Consider the following 19,692-nt stretch of genomic DNA (forward strand, 5'->3'; position numbering starts at 1 on the left):
TGGTGCTCAGATGGCAACCATATGATAACCGTCCAAAGACACCAGCCTCTGAAATATCACAAAAACATGTTCAACACAATTGTATTTAGAGAAAAACTTATTTACTTCTTTTTCAATCCAGTTTTTCACCAAAATTAACAATTCTGAGCTTCCAAACAACCGTATTTGTTTTCAAAGAAAGTTCCCCCCCCCCATTTCTGAAGCACGGCCCCCCTCTTTATCTGTTCATTTCTGACAAGTTATGTTGTCTATAAATCAAGAGACCCATCACGCTGCTTACTTTGTGAGCTGAGCTACAAATGGAACCTCCAAGATTAACTACACCAGTGGCACAGCCCCTCTCTCTCTCTGTAGTAAACAGGTTGGCGGGGGAATTCAGCATGAAGTGCCCCCATCTATGTCACACTATAAAAGGACATGGCAGGCCAGCCTCACTGAGAGCTTTGTTTTCTTCAGTTTCCAGAGAGACCTCTCCTTAGATGCTGACGCATGGATCACTTCTTTCTTTCTCCCTCTGCCTCTCCTCCCCCTTTTCTGTATCATTTTCCACTGCATCGCTTACAGAGTTACTCCTGTTTAGCATTTCGACAAGCCCCTCGCTGTTTTCCATGTTAACCTCCTCCATGCCAACTCTTTCACTACAGAAGAAAGGGCACAGATGCCAGCTGGCACAGTCTGAAGTGCAATCTGGGAAATCCAGCTAGATGTTTTTTAAAAAGCCAATTTATTTCAAAACATACCTAGTTTTTTTTTTTATACGTTTTTATAATGGTCTTCCACAGTCGTCAATGTTTTTAACTCCCCTGCCTACTTCATAGGGACTAATAGGGCCTCCTAGCTCGCCGTCCTCTCCTATCACTGCAGTAAAACGCAGGCTGTCCTCCCCGGAGCCATTCACTCAAGCTACACCAGACTAATTGTCCAAGAGATTAAACAAAAGAAAGTTGGAAGCACACAAATGTGATTAATGATCACTTTAAAGTTCAAGGCTTTTGTGAGTTCTAAGCACTGGAACAATTAAAGCCTTATCCCCGTCTACAAGTGTTGTTAATCTGAATTGGAAATGTTATTTAATAAACCGAGGATTCAGTATATAAAGTCATCATAGCCCTGATTAGTGGGGGTTTATTGCTCTGTCATTGTAGCACCGATGGGAAAACAAGAGTGCTCTTCAGTTCATTAATCAGCAAAACAGCTTTCTGCTATCAGCATATTCATAATTATAAACAGGAGGACGAACACGGCTAATAAAGGGGCCTCTAATTGTGCAGGAAGTGAGGAGACGGGAGACTCACCCTCTTCTCGTCCGTGACGATGTAGTTGCGCCCGTGTTTTTTGGTCAGGTGAGGCGCCAGCACATCAAAGCGGCGGCGGAACTCCGAGAAGACCATGTGATCAGGGTAACCTGGGCAGCGGGGCCACAGACACACCCATTACGCTTTGAACATCTCTTCCTGCTTCTGTGCGATCCTATCATTTCACCAGGCCTATATTAGTCCCAGTACAAGAGTCCCAAACTACAAATCTGACCTAATTTTAGGTCTAACTCATTATTTCCAATCCCATTTTGGACTGCGTCAAAATCAATACCTCCACCCACATCCCACCATGACTGGAACTCTAAGCACTAAGAGCTCTGACTCTACTGAGCCCCTGGGCCAGTCCCCAAGCCCCAGGACAACTCCTACCTTGCCTGTAAATCCGCAGGGCATCCAGCAGCTTGGAGCCGCGCAGCTGAGCACGCAACAGGGGCACATCCAGCTGCATGAGGCCAGGGTCGCAGTTCTCGCCATGGGGCTCCCCTTCCCCTGCCCTGGGGGATGGCCCGCCCAGTACCCTCACTTCCCCGCTCAGCGCATCAGCCTTGGGCAGCAGGCAGTGGACAAAGTGCACCTTGGACCTCCTGACTGTGTCCACCAGAGCATCCTAGACGACACATTCGGTTACAGTTCAGGGTACACACCAATACGATAATCACAATTACATGCATGCTCCCACCTATTACCTTCCTCAACAAAAGCAAAACCCTCCATTTTTGAGCACTCTCATGCAGGGCGTTGTAAGATAAAAGGAGAGGTCACCATGCAAGACCTCACCCTCCCCGTGAAAGCAATGGAGACATTCCTTTTGTTTGGGCAAAATCTCATGAGGACACTGCAGACGTGGACAGATGCAGAGCCTCCGACTCACCACTTGCAGTTTGATCTGGATGCAGAGCGATTTCTTCTTCACCGCCGCCACGCCTGTGGTGAAGGTCTTCCTCATGCTGGTGGCCCTCCGCAGGACCAGCTGCGACCCGCCCTCCAGGCCCGCGATGGAGCCCGACAGCACCGTGGCACTGCCGGTCCTCCCCATGAACAGGCTGCTGATGTTCTTCCTTCGAGAAGGAAAGCGGAGGAGGGAGAGAGAGCTTTGAGAGAGGGCAAGCCAAAGATTGGCACACTTTGATTGCATTTTCGGGATCCTTGTATGCCTGGACCTTTGTGCAACATTACATGTCGCCAGGCTGTGAATAGATTCTATATGAACCAGAACAATTATTACTTCTGGGAGTCCTGCAGCAGAGTGACGGCGTTCTGGGAGGCAGGGTTCTGCTTGGCATGGCTCAGCCAAGCGCGGGTATCATACTCCACCCAGTCAGTGCCATGGCTGTGACCCAACAGGAAGTGAAGCGACTTCTCGCTCTTCATCAGCGAAGACGGACCTGAAAAGAGAAGGATGAGGCAGACAGGAGTAAGGCAATGAAGTAAGGTAAACAAACTGTTTACAGTAAACAAACTTATTGTTTACTGTTCAAACAAGGTGGATCGTTCTTGATGCTCACTTATGACTATTTCAGTTTCCTGTATTCAAAAGCACCTTTGTAAGTCATGTTCAGATTAGTCATTGGGATATTTGCCAACACTAACTCAGGTGATGCACACCTGAGGAACACAGACAGACAGGTATTAAACAGTACTGGTGCTGCTGTACTGCTGCTGGATGTTGCCCCATCTCCCTCTCACCTTTGCCGTCTCCCTCCGGTGGGCCGTAGTAGCTGAAGAGCCTCTCCAGCAGTGTCTCCTCGGAGCCCCCAGGCTGCAGGGCCTCCTCCTCCATCAGCCACAGGAGACCCCTCGCCTCGTCTGTCCGGGCCAGGGTCCGCACCTGGCACACACAAGCCCCGCTCAAGAACCACTGTCGCCACACTCCTCCTCCCCCCTACCCACAAATAACTCTGCTTTTTCTGCATGGCTTGCAAATCGCCTTGCGACGACGAAGAAGGCTGATATTTATATTAACTAGTGGATGCCCTATAGGGGAAACTTTTGGAGAGAGCTCATTTTAACCCGACGGGCCGGGGACACAGGAATATCGAAGCCGTTGATCCTTATCAGAAAAAACATGGTGAATGCCTTGACAGACCGAGGGAGAGCTCAGGGAGTCTGACAATCCAGCTGTACTGCTTACTCGGAGAGTTAGAGAAGTCGAAGCTGCAGCCCTTAGATCAGACTCTGACAGGACTCTTGCTCAGACTCGCCGATTGTGGACTGACACAGTCCCATCACACAAGGGCTGATGCACACCGACACAACTCAGCTGCGAAAAAGACTCACCTGCGAATTAACACGTGCATCTTGTTCACTTACTGTATTCACTCCTTTTTCTGACTTTGAATATACTGCAACACTCCGGAGATGCTATCTTCCTGTAATGCTTGTGTTGCTGGATCCTTGAATAAATATCCATGCAGCACACTACAGGCAGGCTAAGCTGTATTTTTGTTGGCAGATAAGCAAATTTTCATTCGTCATTATGTCCAGCTGTATGAATGGGCCTCCAGGCTATCACAAGAGTACAACAGTAGCTTCCCACCTGGCATAGATACCTCCAACCTTTCAGTCCAGAGTCCACAACAGTCCATTCTGCAGCCTATATGCAAACCCTTTAACTTCGTCTCAAACACCCATTTACATCATATAGGGTTTCACTGCCTGTACAATTTTGCTTTACCCATGCGTCGCCTTGAATAAACAAATTAAAGATCCATCAGATTTTTGTTTTTTTAAATAAAGCAAAACAAAAGAAGCTTCATTAAACACTTGATTGCCATGTTTTGAAAAAACAAAACGCAACACCCATAGCTTTGTCATTAGTGGGTAATGTTAACATAAGTGCTCAAAGGCAGTCAAAAATTCATAAACTTGACATTCGGGCTGTCCACTTAAGCCATTAATGATAGTAATGGTCTGTGTGGAATTTCTGTCTCATTCTTTTATGTAATACTGAGCTCAGTTTTTGTGCAAGTCTTTTACTGTCTCAGGGGAAAGTTTAAAAACGTGCACTGTGCTGTCAGTTGCCTAGAGATAGTTAAATCGCATCAGTGTCTAGTATGACACCAATAGGGCACTCTGTTCCAATCAATCTACCTACCGACAAGTTCTTTGCACTGTGGGATTCATACACTAGTCCTAAATGGTCTTGTGGATTCGTGGTCCAAAATCGTCCTTGATCATTGGGGTATTTTCCAATACTTATTCAGTTAATGCTTCATGAAAACGCAGACAAAAACTTATTAAAAGGGGACTTGTAAGTCCTGGTGCTGATCGATGCTGGATGTACACATTACATGAGCACACAGTTTATCTCTTTGTATTCAACATTTTAAACATGGAAACATGGCCCTGTTAGGAGTTCTAACCCATCAGAGCATGCAAAAATCTTTAATAACAGTCTAAAGAGTTGCTAACCTTGAAGGTCATCTTTGGGATGTTTCAGTCCCAGTGAATATTCACAGAACAGATTATTTGTTGTACACATGCTGATAAACCAGAGAGCTTTATCTTATCACAATACAAAGAGGAGTTGTGGAATGAATTATAGAATAAGGGCAACTGCATTGTCTTGCCTGATTTAACAAAATGCCACCTGAATCAATTTTTCACTATACCTACAGACTTCAGTATAACAGCCAGTCAGCATGGCTAAGATCTCTATTTCAAGTTTGAAAGCAGAGCGTGTACTTCAGATGCACTAAACCTGGATTTAGTCTAAACAGGAACAGAAGCTGGTTTTCACTCACGTCTCAGGAAATTACGAGAAAGAAAATCATTCTCAACACGTTGCTGTACCTATGAAAGTTTAGCAGCTGGAGCAGCGAAATCAGAAGCTTTAACTAGAAAAAAACTTGGGAAGCATGGAAAACTTATTTACACATATGGTACTGAATCAACAGCTCTGACAAGCTGAAGTGCACGGCCAAACCTTAACTGAAGGCCACAGCAGCTGAAGGATAAGTTCAGTTTGAGGCAAAACCTCCAAAGCTGTTTTAATGCCACAAGGACAGAATGGTAAGATTAGACAAGAGTGTGATGACAACCACCATTATTCAGCATTGTTCTATGCTCATGTTTTAATGACACTTTTGCTTTATAGCTGTCAGGCAACTTGTGTTTTCCCCTACTCTCTTACATCAAGAACACTATTAATGCAGTACTTAGAATAATTTGATCTTTCATGGAAAAGACAGACACTCTGGCACATCCAAGGACAAAGCACGTCCACCATTAAATTGCCTTTAAAGATGTGGCTAGGGGAATGTGCAAGGGACAAAGCAAGAAACACCTTAATATTCTGCAAATCAGACCCACGCAGGGTTCCGCCCCGCTCGGAGACATGAGGTGCACGTGTCTGGAATATTTTACAGGAAGCACAGGAGTGGATTACGAGAAGCTGGACAGGTGGATCTGGATGACCCAGAGACCCAGAGGATCTGAGCAAACAAAGTGCCCTCCCTCCCTGTTTCTGTGGTGCGGGCAAGCAGGTGTGACTGGCAGAAAGGAGCTGCACAGAAGCTAAAAAACAGGCATGAAAGAAACTCTCTTACCAGAGCCTGATGTGATGTTTGGTCTACAGCAGCTACAGACAGTGATGTGCTGGACTCTATGTCATCTAATGCAAGCTCTATGTTTTCCTAGATGGGGACAGAAGGTTGATTAGTACCTAAAATCGCATTATAATTTGAAGTTATGGCTCTGGCTGAAGTCAGTCTATTAGTCATTGGTAAATCATTTTTATTATTTAACTACAATTCCCTAGTTATCAAAAGGTTTTTTCTCCAGCGGGGGAATGAATGCCTATTAAGATGAATCGCATTAAAAAAGAAATTTAGAATATTTTGTTTGATGGGGGATCCCTCATTAAAATTAAAAGCTGAGTCTTGGTATTTCAGCTGTCCTTACCCGCTGAACAGCGAAAAACATTTTGATAAATGGGACACAAAAAACAATTTAATTTTCACACAGAAAACAAATGATTGTCAAATTAACAAATTACAGTTCATATGATTATTATTTCATTGTTATGAACATGTACTGAGATCAAGTATGATTTTTTTTTTTTTACAGAGACAGTAGAGAGTCAAATTAAAAAGCTTTTGCGAAGTTTATACTTTTTCTGCACCAGTATAGCTGTCAGGTGTATAAGACTTGTCGGCTGTTCTACTCTGTAAAGAGGGAAAAGACGTTTAAAGATTTCATCCATGTATCTGGTTACACATCAGCCAATGACACTTTTTGAGATTCATGCAATGATTATCATATTTTACAGACAGGGGGATTCAGTACACTGACTGATCTGTATGCATTAGCTGCCACCTTGTGAAAAAAATCAACTGCACTAGTTAGGATGGGAATTCTTTAACACAATCATGTTTTCAGGTGTTACGACGTTCAATTCATCTGTCCCCCTCAAGCTCACATCTCTCTTAGTTGAAATCAGTGGCACTTGGTTGCATAACAGCCGACGCTCAACAACTAAAAGAATGGGACAACCTCTTTCCCAGTCAGTTGCTCCCCTCGTCTTCCACTTGAGATCCAATGGGGATATCATGAATAATCATTTCATGCAGTCCACGTCTGCACAATCCTGGGCAGCACCCCAGGCATGGCAATTCGACAATGGCTTTTTCTGGACCGGCTTTCAAAATGAGATGGCGTTAACTTCCGTTTAACAGATTCCAGGCCTGGCTCTGCGCATAGGGCCCTGTAACATCAGTAGCACAGCAGCTGATGGAGTGAGATCATCGGAGATGGAAAAGCAAAGGCCTGCCTCAGCAGCCCGAGAGCAGTGAGGTGGCTCTCTAGGAATACGGTCTGGAAAAGTATGCTTCAGCTCAATGGGGGGTAGGGCTGCCTTTGACCACTTCTTTACACAGCAGCATGAATTCATCACATTAACTCCGACAATGTGCAAAGCGTGGCCGGTGCTCTTATTATGATGGCAACTTGAAACACAATTGGATGCATACTCATGTGCCTCACAGGTGCCACGACTAGGCACCTACAGGAATTTTACCAAAACAGGTTTGTATCTAAACAGATCTGCTCCCTGGTCAGCAAGGGATGGCAAGTAATATAGCAGTCTCCTCCAGAGTAGACAATACCATGTGCGCCTGTCCATTCTCCTGCATTGCACTGGGCAATAGGATCACGCTCTGGGGAGGAAAACAGAACCGCTTCCCTGTGTGAGCCCAGTGGCTGCACTTTCAGCAACGGAGTCACTCGAATAGATAAAAAAGGTGGGAAGACAGTTTTTCGTTACTACGCCAGGTGGGACTCACCAGCAGGGCAAAAGCCCTCCTGGGCTGCAGGGGAGCCACGGACAGAGCTGCCCGTCGTTGTCACCTAGTTTCTGGGGCATGTGCCAAGAGGGGGCGGCTGAAGGGTAAGGTTACTTCACAATGGGAACACATACCACGAATTCCCTCCATAGCTCATCATCACTGCTGGAGAACGTCCTCCGGGCCTCTTTGACCTGGTGCCCATTCTATTTGTCTAACGGTGGGGCACATCATCACAATGGGCCATTGCCACACTAGGGCAGGCAGTGACCGCTGTGCGTAGGAGACAGACTCCAACAGCACTAAAGCTCTATTGTAAGAAAGAGCGTTCCATTGTGCTTCACTAGTGAGCCCACATGGCTCAGGGAATCTAGCATAATTAGCCTAGACCCAGGAAGGAGCAAACTCCCTTTCCTCAAGTCCCAGATCGGGATTTAACCTCCAGGGGAACCTGAAAACGGCAGGGCAGCGGGCAGCCGATACCTCCTTGTATCGCTCCATCTCCTGAACGAACGTGCGCTCGTGGAACAGCGTCTGCAGCCGCTCCTGGGCGTAGTTGTGGCAGAGCTCCTCGAAGGTGGCGCCGCGCTCCTGCTTGGCCAGCCGGGGGTTCTGGAAGCCGGGGGTGTCCACGATCATCACCGAGCACAGAGAGTGCTGAGTGGACTTCAGGGCTCTGAGAGAGCAGGGGCAGAGACGCCGAGAGACGAGTCAGAAGCAAGGCGGCGGAGGGTGAGACGGGGAGACGATTGCGATCATGACATCAACATTTACATAAGACGGCAAGAAAAAAGGACATCCTTGGGGATAATGACTAAAATTTCCATTTCACCGCTTCGCCTAAGATGGCACTCATACATATATATAAACGCACATTCAGCACACAGGACTAATAGAAACGTCTGGGAAACAGGAAATGAAGAAAGATGTTCCGCGATTTATATACCTCAGAAAGGAGTTGAGATATTCCCTGAGGTTATCGGGAACATAATAAAAGTCAGCTAGTGCCAAACGAGAGAAACTGTGCCGTTCGCAAGTTATATGAAACAGAGGGAAACTAAGACTTTTCTTAACCCAAGCATGAGATCGCCGGTTTTGGTTTTTCTATCTTCAGAGCCTCCTGAGCACACAGCGGAAGAACGAAATACCACTTTAACGGGGGGAAAAAAAGCAACTGCTCACTGACCGGTTGACGAGTGAAATGAGGAGAGTGAAGAGCTCCGAGTACAGGCCTGAGACCATGGCCTCCAAACACTCCAGCGCTGTTATTTTGGGTCCTGGGAGGAGAGAAACATAATTCCGGGACAAATATGAAATGATCACAAGCAACACTGGGAAGATCACATGCTGCAGACAACAGATGATAATGCAAAATGACTCCCAAGGGAAGGACACGACTCAAATTTCTGCTGTAGTACTTGTAGACAAAATAGAAATTCATATTTTATTCAAGAAACGAGAATCTCTGTTAACGTAGGGGCTAGAGCAGCTGCACACAGTGTGTCTATCCCTGTCTTTAGGCAGCGATCTAATACTATAACACACCCAGCTGTGAAGGGAACACACTGGCGCGCTGGCAGGTGACACACTGCCCTAGTGCACAAGTCATGACCATGACTCCATGCTAGCAAAATCTGATACTTCTCCTTTAACAGCACAGTGCATCTCGCATGTGTCTAACACAAAGTCACTCATGCAGGCTTGGCACCTTCCTACATGTAGGTCGTCTTTCGAAAGGTCACACATTCATCTGGCAGGGCGCCGACTGCACTGCGGGTGTGAGCACGCTCCGTTTCCTACCTGAGCCGTCTCCCGAGCCCAAGTCGTCGGACCCCTGGCGGAAGGAGGTGGACCTCTGGAGGGCGCCCTTGGGCTGGTGTTTGAAGATGGCGGAGGAGAGCTCCTCCAGGGTGCAGCCCAAGAGATAGGCGGCCTTCTGTGCCCACTCGTGGCGCGCGAACTGTCTCCGGCCAGCTGCCAAGTGCACACCAACACCGGGCAATGTCAGTTCATTAACATATGAAACCCCCCACAAGAGCAAATGCATAGTGAAATTGCAAAGCCATGGAAAATGGTAAATGGAGAGTAAACTACATTGCAAACCATAAACAAGATAAAGATACGGCACTGATCGTTAAATATTTACACAAAGCTCACACGCAATGAGTGTTATTTGCTATATTGAAACAATATAATTTCTTAGAAAGCCAGAAACAATTTAGTATTTAGTATTAAAAGGTTAATGATACAACACTTTCTGTAAGGGGAACATATTTAGGTATAAAGTAGTCGCAAGACCTCAAGTGATTTGATTCCAGGGGTTTAGAACTGGAATTTTCAATTCATATTCATACAACATATTTGGAAAAGGAGCACAAAAATAATTGGAAGAGCAAGTGTAGAATAAAAAAATAACAAAAAAGGAAAGTATTTCCCTTGGGTCTATATAATTAATTGTTAAAAAGAAACTATCTGTTAAAGGACAAGCTTTCATTTCTGCTTGGGGTCCAACAGAATTAGCAGTAAAATGAATGTAAATAAGATTTCCGACATCAAAGAGCCGGCTTTAAATTTTAACATTGCGATCTTGCAGTTTTATCTACATGGGAGACAGTGACAGCCACTGCCTTAGGAAGCCATGGAAAGTGTTTCTGAACAGGATGAAAGAACAAAACAAAAAAAATCAAAAGGCCAAACGTCTGGTTATAAATGATAATATAAAACACAAACAAGGAATAAGATTTACCTTCATCTGCTTCTGCATTGTAACGGAGCAGCATGCAACATGCAAGCAAAAAGAGGTTGTTAGAATAACACCAAAATACCACGGCTGTCATTCATCTACATCAAACAGACACGCAGGGTGCTAGTCTGGACAAGTTATAAACTGCATTCTGTACGTAGAACACAATGCCATGCACTGAAAATGCTCACAAAATCACACCTAAGAGAAGCAGGTGAAGTAAGGCATGCTTTCAGGAGACAGAAGAAACAGTACAACTTATGACAAGTTCACTAGTGTCACTTCTCTACAGACTGAATAAATGAAGGGTCAATATAAAGTACAAACTTTGCTCAAAGTTCTGTGATCCTGTGTTCGATACAGAATCTTAACTGCAGCTGAAGAGAGCACTAAACTTCCCGCAGAAGAAAACAGCATTTTATCCCTCCGGTAACAACACAGCAGACCATTGCTGTCCCCTAGTGGTGTGACTTAGTATCCAAGGGCTGATGGAAAAATGCTACAAAGTCTCAAAGAAGCTATTTAAAGATGCTGGCAAGATACACAAGAAGTACAGGCACACGTAATAGCAAGTAACTGTTTGATACAATGCACAGAGCTGCAAAAGGAAAAGAGAATTCTGTGGTGTAAAAGTCTCTAAAATTCTAGTTTTTACTTGTCACAGGTTATCTTACAGTGCCCATTTCATTGACAACTAACTGAGAGGGACAGGGCGGATATATATAGAGATATGCATGCATCTTTGTGCACATGCAATGTGTTTATTTGTGTATGTATATGTATTCTATATGCTAGCACAGCTTCCACGACTGCAAGCTGTGAGGTCAATGAATGCAGCATGTACTACACTCAAAGTCTCTTGTTTCTTTAGTATAGACACTGTGATTTTCTAAACCTTTTTGCACCAGAGCAAACCTGAGTCCCCATTTGCCATCGTCATCCATTGTCAGCAAGCCATTTAATCCTGGCAAGGGTCACAGTATTCCAGAACTACAGAACTGTGGAACTACAACCTGAAAGAGACCGCAGTCCATCACACAGCACAGGCACAAATTAGAGGAGGGAAGAAACTATAGCACCTGGATAAAAACCCAACAGGCACATGGGAAGAACATGCAAATTCCACACAGAAGATACCCCGGAATTGCTGGAATTGAACCCTGTGACCCAAGAGCTGTGAGGCAGCAGGTTTACCCTCTATGCTACTAAAAAGCTAGAAAATAAATATTTTCCCATAATCCTGGGGAAAACACCTTGCACTGGAGCAAAAGGCTTTGAAGGTTGAACCATATACAGTAAGATAAGTGTGGTGAATTTGTTCAGGTGCGAGTGACAACGAGCAGCCCTTTGTAGCAGGGGACTGTGCTGAGCTGACTGACAGGGGCTGTTTCAAGAAGCCGCTGTTCCACAGAGTTCCCTCATGAAACACACAGACAATGGTGGGAAAAAAATGCCAAGACAGAATAGTCTGGAACCGAATGATTAAAAAGTTCATTACCGAATCCGTCTACGACCGAAACTGCAGGAAAGGCAATATTAGAGGCTATGAATAAACATTCCTAGTGGGGAGACATCCATCTTCATTAGAACAGAAGAAATCTCTCTCCTCATTCACAAGCTGCTGCTGAGCCAAAACCCAGCCACACAGATCTATAACCTGGCCACTCTAACAAATTAAAAGAGCTTCAAGGTGGTTTTCTCCTCCTAAAGGAGGAAGGACTAATGTTTTCTTTGTGTTTCCCCCCCCACACACACACACACACATACAGTAATTGATTAAATCTGTATTTGTTAGTATCTTATTTAAATTTAAATCAATACACCTCAGGGAGGCTTTTTAAAAAAGATAATTGGAAAGAACATCATTTTACTTAACTTAAAACCATATTTATCTTGCAGTTAGACCATTTTGGTGGGGTCAGTGGTTTGAGCACACAGATTACTAAGCCTTGAGTGACCTGACATTTAAAGAGTACCTTGCAAGAATGAACACAGTGTGCTTTTTGGGTCAGTACTTTGCTAACAGCAGGAAAAGCACAAATTGTTAATCAGATCTCTTCCTCCTCCTAACCACTTGTGTGCCTGTGAAAACACCACTCCCAATTAGCCACAGAGAGCCATCGACAGTATTACAATGGGATCAGAACACATCCACAGCACGGAGAAGTACTGCTCTCCCTAGATAAAGAGGCAGTGTGCCTGAGTCTCATCATTAGAACTCACAACCTTGTCCGAAAAAACATTTGCAAGGTAATTGGAGCGCTTATTTAAAGAAATATACAAGCTGATGGTGTACAAATGTATCTACTTTTTATTTTCTTGAAAGAATTTCAGATTGTTTGCTGTTCGCTGGCTGAAATTCAGTTTCTCCTGCCAGAGATAACCAGCCCTGCTCCTGCCCACTTCCAAAATACCCTGGCACGGGGCTGAAAGGCAGCGTATCTCGGGACACAGCACATTAATCAGAACAACAGCCTTGTCTGTCTGGCGTGCTGCGACAGAGGCTCCTATCACAGGAGCACCTGCAGCTCTCCTGCTCTCTCATCTTGCCTCCAGGAGACAGGGCCACACGAGATGAGAGGCTCTTACCTTTGGTGGCACCAGCTGCCCCTAAGTGGTAGATTGCTCCCAGGACGAGCCAGAAGGCTTTCTGCTCCTCTGACGAAATCCCGAGGACTTTCATCGCAGCTTGCAGCTTAGTGAACTGCTGGGATGCCTTCTGTTTATCTTCAGGCTATGAAAGCATGATTATGGAAATTAACCGTTTTTGTGCGTCTGTGGGGTTTTTTTTCTTCCGGTTGGTTTTAAACTTGCAAAGGCATCTTTTCCGACGCCACAGACAAGCACACTTACACATGAAAAACAAGCTATTTGAAATTCAGAGGAGGACGGGATGCATGATCATTTCAGTCGAATGTAGCTTACTTCCGTCCCCCGGTGAAGTTCATTAACCAAGCCTGACAGCTCTGCTGTCTGGCCTCGGAGAGCGCTGCCTCATGTGTGGCAGTCTGCGCCACTGCGCAGGGGCAGGGCAAGGCATTTCTCACACATGTAGGATGCAGAGCTGCCAGCTGGAAGACAGAGACAGCTCCCGCATAACAACTTACCAGCCCAGTTCCGAAAAAGAAGTCTTCTTCCATTCATTAAACACAAAACATTAGAACGACTGCACCAGAGTGGGCTTGGCTATCGAAACGCCACAGGACAGAGTGTAGTGGGAACTAGCCTCCATCTCGGTTTCACATTTCCCAAGACTATTTTAACAGGAGGTGGCTGTGTGAGGCTTTATAAAACAGCCCTTTGTTTCAATGCCTTGCACACAGCCACTGCCCAGGGCTGGCAGGACTCCGTACCTTGGAGTGGGGGACAATGCCGAAAGCGCTGTTCTCGGCGAAGTGGTTGAAGTGCAGCTCAGTCCTGCGGGAGAAACGGAAAACAATCATGAAAACGGCGTCCTGCCCTTTCTAGGTGTCGCGCTGCACCGTTACTGCGGGGCCTGATGCACGGCACCTCAAGGAGGGGGATCAACGCAGACGGCCAGCAAAGCCAGCTGACAAGCCCCCGCGGGTTCTCAGCAACCCTGCCCTCGCCTGGTGGGGGGGGTGAACTGCACATGAGGGAGTCAGGGGGCACCGAGTACTCCAGTTCTCAGCTAGCGAACAGCTTAACTCCCTGGGTGTAGACAGGCAATGGAAAAGGCACTGAATGACACTGCACTGAGCCAGTTGTTTGTCCATTGTGTCATCTGGTCTCTCTCACTAGAATGATTCTTTATCACAGATATTTCACCTAGGCATGACCAAACAAAGTTTCTGATTTTATGTACAGGTGAAAGCACTTCCTGAGTTAATCACTAATCATGTGCACTTGTTTTGCAGCACCTATTTCTAATTACCTTCTTAGCTGATATGGAAGCAGTAAGGGTGCACTTTGTCTCACAAGACTCCTGAATGTTTGCTGATTTTCTTGTTTAATAAATAATGACAAAGTAAAATGAGTGAATGTTATTTGTCACATGAGGTTAGATTTACCTATTGTTAGGACTTGGTAAGGACTAGCCTAATACTTTGGACAAACACGAAGAAGCATACAGTATAGGCTGGCAGAACAATCAGTTCCACCTATGAAAAACACAAAAATAAAGCACAGATCAAATAATTTCTGTCAAAATAAAAGCAGTCGGGTACCTGAGAGAGCTGTCGGCTCCGGCCATCATGTAGTAGAAGACATTGAAAGTGGACTCTCCCTCGGGCCGCTTGGCCACTCTGAGCTTCTCCAGCAGCATGGTCTGAGTGAAGGCAAGGGCACCCAGTCAGCACCCAGTTACACCATTACCCCCTCTCAAGCAGGGGCTGGTAAGCCGATTCAGGTGGCACTCATTGGAGCAATTACAGGCATAACTGTGGGTGAGGCCACACAATTTGGTGTGCTCCAATAGGTCTTAATTACTCAGCAGCCAGGTGAGTTTTAGAGAGGGCACAAATTCACTCTCCTGGCAATCCACAGCCTGTCCCGGAAGTACAGGGGACATCCTAAGTGGAATGCCAGTCCATCACAAGGCACATTCAGACACAAAGGGACAATTTAGAGACATTGATTAAGCCAGCATGCCAGCATGTCTTTGGAAGGGGGCAGATCCCTGGAAAAAACACGTTTGAATGTGTGTGTGGGGGGGAGGGGATGGAGGAGAACTGCAAAATTCTTACTGAAGAATCCCCAGTTCAAAATCAAACCCAGAATCCAAGAGCCGTGAGGCCACAGCACTGACCACCACGCAATCTGCTCTGCCTTTCTGATAAAACTCAAATTCAGTCAGTGGTGTCTTTGAAATGATCACCAATTTCAAGTTAAAAAAACATGCAAACATTGTAAGAAAGATGGGCACCTCATGGGCTATGCCCACAGTGTGTGCAGGGCCGGGGAGTTTCTGCACTGGATTGCCCAGAGTACTGGGCGTGTCCTCTAGGCTCTCACAGTACCTGGATGGACGCCGATGCCACCTGGCCAGCCTGGTCAAAGTCCAGTGACACGATCTGCGAGAAGCGGCTGGCGTTGCTGTTCATGGTGGTGGCGCTGTTCCCAAAGGCTTCCAGGATGGTGTAGACCGCCTGCCACTTCTCCGCTGGAAAGGCATCGGACATTAGCGAGACATATTTTGTGCAGCAAGGAATCCAGGCCCCTCTTTAGCATGGTGCACTTCCCACTGTGATCAGTGAGGAAGTAGTTACAAGTTAATGACGCATGATAAATATCAAGCTTTAGGGCATCTTTTAATTTGCAAGCCTCTTTTGGCTGTGAGATCTGCAACGGTGTAGTCCAGGCCCTGCGGAAGGGCATCAGCTGATGTACCTCTACTGAGACTGCAAGGAAGTCTATGATGCAGCTGTGCAAATCTAATGCAGTTTGGAGTTCCTCTGTGCGAGTTTTTTGTACTTGATGATAGAGAGCCATTCAGCGTGCAGAGGTGCAGATTTTGGTGAGTGTAGCTCCTGCAAAACCTGGACAGGTGAAGCAAGGAACACACATCGGACCAGTGCTATACAGCACAAGTGCACATACTGAAAACCAAGGAGGGGGTTGGGGCAGTTCTGAATTGACTTAGTGATTAAAAAAAAAAAGTTCACACATACTTCAATTCAGTGCTCAAAACCTACACAAGATTTCCAGTTTTTGTTACAATTTTTATTAATTTGAGCAAATAATGCATATGTCTACACTATATGTCATCTTCTAAATATTGTGTGCCTGGAAGGTATTTTTTACACTGTACATGTTTATGAAAACTAGACACAGGAAACAGGAATAAACCCCATTTCCCAGAAACAGGTCATTCTTCACAGTCATGTTATTTTTATTACTTCTTCCAGTTTCACACCTCGGTGTTCAGTGTTAATCACAGACAGACCACTGACAGAGCTGTTTAGGTTTCACTACCTCAGAGCTCACGCCCACAGTCAGCCGTTTCCTTTGCAAACACAGATAATAACACATCACTTAATGGCACAGTTGATCACTGCCGCCAATTTCATTAGCAAATTAAAAGTTAAAAACTACTGAAACACTTTGATAAGCACAGCTAATTATCTGAGCACTCCTCTGCAAGTCATTACCAGCCACTCATTCATCACTGCTCTTCAATGACAGAAGCACCCGATCGATGAGCTGGCGCTTTTACGGGCTTCTCCCCATCCCCTTGGAAAGCTGCATCGCCACAGCGATGATTGCTAAATGTACAGAAATCAAACACAGCTCTGCGTGTGGCGATCAGTCAGGCAGATGAGCCCTGATTCGAACAGCTAGGAGCACAGATCCGGTCTGTAAGGAACTGGCTCAAGCTGTGAAGGAGGAAGGGCTGCTGTGCAGTAAAAAACGCAGTGACTCTGCCACGCTGGAGGAAGAGAGCACATAGCAGCAGGGGCCAGAGAAATGTTTCCTTCACACCTGAGGACAGGGGTTAAAATCATTCAGGTGACCAGCAAGAAGGAGGTCATTCAACCCCTGGTGTAATCAAGCTCAGCTAAACAAGCCATTATGCAAACACAGATCAGAAACTGTAACAAGAACATCCAGATGTGCTTTTATATGTTGCCCTCCATTATTTATGGGCTGCCCAAACTTTTTTATTAATATGACTTTATCTGGCAGATGTTTGTTATTTTCCAAGCACCTTAAAGAGGCTAGAGCTACCAATGTTTTTTTTACTCACACAGTTCAACTACTAATTTAACGGGCTGGGTTTCCTGGAGCTATCTGGGTGAAGCCCCTGACCTGCCAGGGATCTGAACCCAGGGCCGCCTGGTCAAGATCCCAGAGCCCCCAACCACTGGCGCCACCTGCCGAAGCACCAGCATGATCCGTCACGTTCCCGTCAGGAACAGCATGACCTCGCACTCCCACACGACGATCAGATTTGAACTTTTGCTTATTCAGTGAAAAATGCAAAGAGTGCAAATGTAGCACGGTGGGCTGGCAACCTCATGCTGGCCTGGCGGTGCCTGCAGTGGGTCGTGCCTGGGGGCACGGGCGTGCGTCTGGGCGGCTGCCCTCACCGGAGAAGGTCTTGCCCGTGCTGCCGGCGATGGAGACCAGGTACTGCACCAGGTGCTGGCAGTTGGTGGTCTTCCCGCTGCCGCTCTTGCCCAGCAGCACGACGGACTGGTCCTGCCGGGTGGTCAGCAGGTTGCGGTAGGCGGCCTGGGCCACGGCGTAGATGTGGGGGGCGGAGTCCTCCCTCCGGCAGCCCTTGAACATGTGCATGACCTGTCGGCGGGGCAGGAGGGGAGAGAAGGTAAGGGCGCTTTGAGTGGAGCGTCCGGAAAAGCGCTGTATAAGGGTAAGGAATTCTTATAATTGTACACTGGGTAATGAATGAGGAGCGAACCGGCTGGCAGACAGTGGAGCAGGCAGTACCTTCTCAGAGTACATGGAGGGGGCGCTGATGGGGTTGATGACCACCAGGCTGGGCCCAGCGTGGGTGTGGATGAGGTTGCCGCCATAGCGCTGGCGCAGGGAGTGCATGACGCTGGACTCATTGAGGTAGAGCAGAGCAGCCAGGTCCTCCACTCTGTCATACGCAGGGGGGTTCGCCTGTTGGAGAAAGCGGGGGGGGCGAAGGTTAGCAACCACCATGCGGGGGTGGAAAGGGTCAAAGTCACCTGACTGTTCCTGAATGCCCAGGCGGTATCGACTCTTAAACTCACACTGCCTGGCGTTTCAAAAGATCTTGTGTTATCAAAGCGGGGGGCCGGGAAATATCAAACAAGAGGAAAACCAGAAACTTTACATCCACGGAGAGAATCACAGAGTTTATTAATAAGATTCTTAAATTATTCATTTCAGTTTGTCAAGCTGCCGAGCAGAAACTTGCGAGATTCTGAAGTCCCCACTAGGTTGTATCACAGCAGCTCTCACAGCCCTCAAACAGGCTGGACTGGAGAATTTTTCTTCCCCCCAGTGACACCAACACTGAAGAACACTGTTCACTAATCAACGCCTTCCCTGAAAAATCAGTGAGCATTTCTGCAGGCCAGTCAGCTGAGCCCAGCCAAGGGTCCAAGCAGGAGACAGGAGCTGTGTCTTATAAGACATGGTCTTCCTGCTTCCAATAAGTCATGTGAATCTCCAAAAGTCACAGAATAAATTCAAACTGGCGTACTGACCATGCAGCTGCGTGTCTGAGGAAAAGGAACAGAGGAAGAATGCCAGCAAGATGAGGGAGCCAAACTGAGCAATCCCACAGAAAAGCCTCACAGCACTGCCCTGCAATTTCACCACCTTCTCTAGAGGGACTTTGTAACCTGTTTGTTTACTACACCTCAGAGCTTAGTGACTCTGGAGATCTGTCCTGACCACCACACAGCTGTGTGTCAGACAGCTCTGATGATGTGACATCATCACGTTTAATTTCATTTCAGAAGTGACCTTCTCCACGTCATCCTCGTCCACGTCCAGTATCGTCCCGTCATGTTCCAGTTTAATCTTCACTTTTCCTTCCGGAAGACTGCCCTCCTCCGTCTTCAACAGCGTTGCTAAAAGAAGAGAACGAGGCAGTTACACAGGTGGCAATCGGCAAATAACTGCGCCCGCCTAGTCTAGAGCTGTTTGGCATTGCGGCTCTTTGCATTCTTCTGGAATAATTTGAAATTTCATGCACACCATTTTCTTTGTAAACATTTCATGGAAGATCAGACTGCTGCAGACCAGCAGGGCCAAACTGCACCAACACCCCACCTCCTGTGCCCCCCCTTTTTGAACAAACCCAGGTGTCCCCCATGAAGAGCAGGCGCTCTGGGAGAACTTGACTTGGCCAGTCAGTGGAAGAAGGCAAGACAGCTGCAGTGAGATGGCAGTCTGTGCTGCACCGCAGTGCTATTATACCGCATGGCCAGCAGCCATATCACCCTGCAACTCACAACTGGCAACCCACTGAAGCTAAGCAGGTGTGAGCCTGGTCAGTACCTTGATGGGAGACCTCCTGGGAAAAACTAAGGTTGCTGCTGGAAGAGGTGTTAGTGGGGCCAGCAGGGGGCGCTCACCCTGTGGTCCATGTGGGTCCTAATGCCCCAGTATAGTGATGGGGACACTATACTGTAAACAGGCGCCGTCCTTCGGATGAGACGTAAAACCGAGGTCCTGACTCTCTGTGGTCATTAAAAATCCCAGGGCGCTTCTCGAAAAGAGTAGGGGTGTAACCCCGGTGTCCTGGCCAAATTTCCAATTGGCCCTTACCAATCATGGCCTCCTAATACTCCTCCTCTATGAATTGGCTACATTACTCTGCTCTCCTCCCCACTGATAGCTGATGTGTGGTGAGCGTTCTGGCGCACTATGGCTGCCGTCGCATCATCCA

At 46.7% G+C, this 19,692-nt stretch overlaps 1 protein-coding gene across 46 annotated transcripts in view; it reads right to left on the bottom strand.

The window, feature by feature from the left end:
* The window catches only part of myo18ab (myosin XVIIIA b), a 120,062-nt gene that overhangs the window by 43,428 nt on the left and 56,942 nt on the right, over positions 1 to 19,692 (bottom strand). For 39 of the 46 annotated variants that reach the window (XM_088616013.1, XM_088616011.1, XM_088616012.1 and 36 more), the window contains 17 exons: positions 18,765 to 18,871; positions 17,754 to 17,930; positions 17,393 to 17,603; positions 15,323 to 15,465; positions 14,531 to 14,631; positions 13,697 to 13,760; positions 12,933 to 13,077; positions 9,401 to 9,574; positions 8,787 to 8,877; positions 8,084 to 8,276; positions 6,431 to 6,484; positions 5,867 to 5,953; positions 3,006 to 3,147; positions 2,545 to 2,704; positions 2,191 to 2,377; positions 1,689 to 1,926; positions 1,296 to 1,405 (listed from right to left, as the gene is read on the bottom strand). In XM_088616013.1, the coding sequence (XP_088472139.1) occupies positions 1,296 to 1,405; positions 1,689 to 1,926; positions 2,191 to 2,377; positions 2,545 to 2,704; positions 3,006 to 3,147; positions 5,867 to 5,953; positions 6,431 to 6,484; positions 8,084 to 8,276; positions 8,787 to 8,877; positions 9,401 to 9,574; positions 12,933 to 13,077; positions 13,697 to 13,760; positions 14,531 to 14,631; positions 15,323 to 15,465; positions 17,393 to 17,603; positions 17,754 to 17,930; positions 18,765 to 18,871 (2,384 nt within the window). The remainder of the gene's footprint in view (positions 1 to 1,295; positions 1,406 to 1,688; positions 1,927 to 2,190; positions 2,378 to 2,544; positions 2,705 to 3,005; positions 3,148 to 5,866; positions 5,954 to 6,430; positions 6,485 to 8,083; positions 8,277 to 8,786; positions 8,878 to 9,400; positions 9,575 to 12,932; positions 13,078 to 13,696; positions 13,761 to 14,530; positions 14,632 to 15,322; positions 15,466 to 17,392; positions 17,604 to 17,753; positions 17,931 to 18,764; positions 18,872 to 19,692) is intronic. The other 7 variants (XM_088616016.1, XM_088616015.1, XM_088616014.1 and 4 more) reach the window with 1 other exon arrangement.

Source organism: Lepisosteus platostomus, chromosome 22, assembly GCF_059453375.1.
Source record: "Lepisosteus platostomus isolate fLepPlt1 chromosome 22, fLepPlt1.hap1, whole genome shotgun sequence".
Taxonomy (NCBI): Eukaryota; Metazoa; Chordata; class Actinopteri; order Semionotiformes; family Lepisosteidae; genus Lepisosteus; species Lepisosteus platostomus.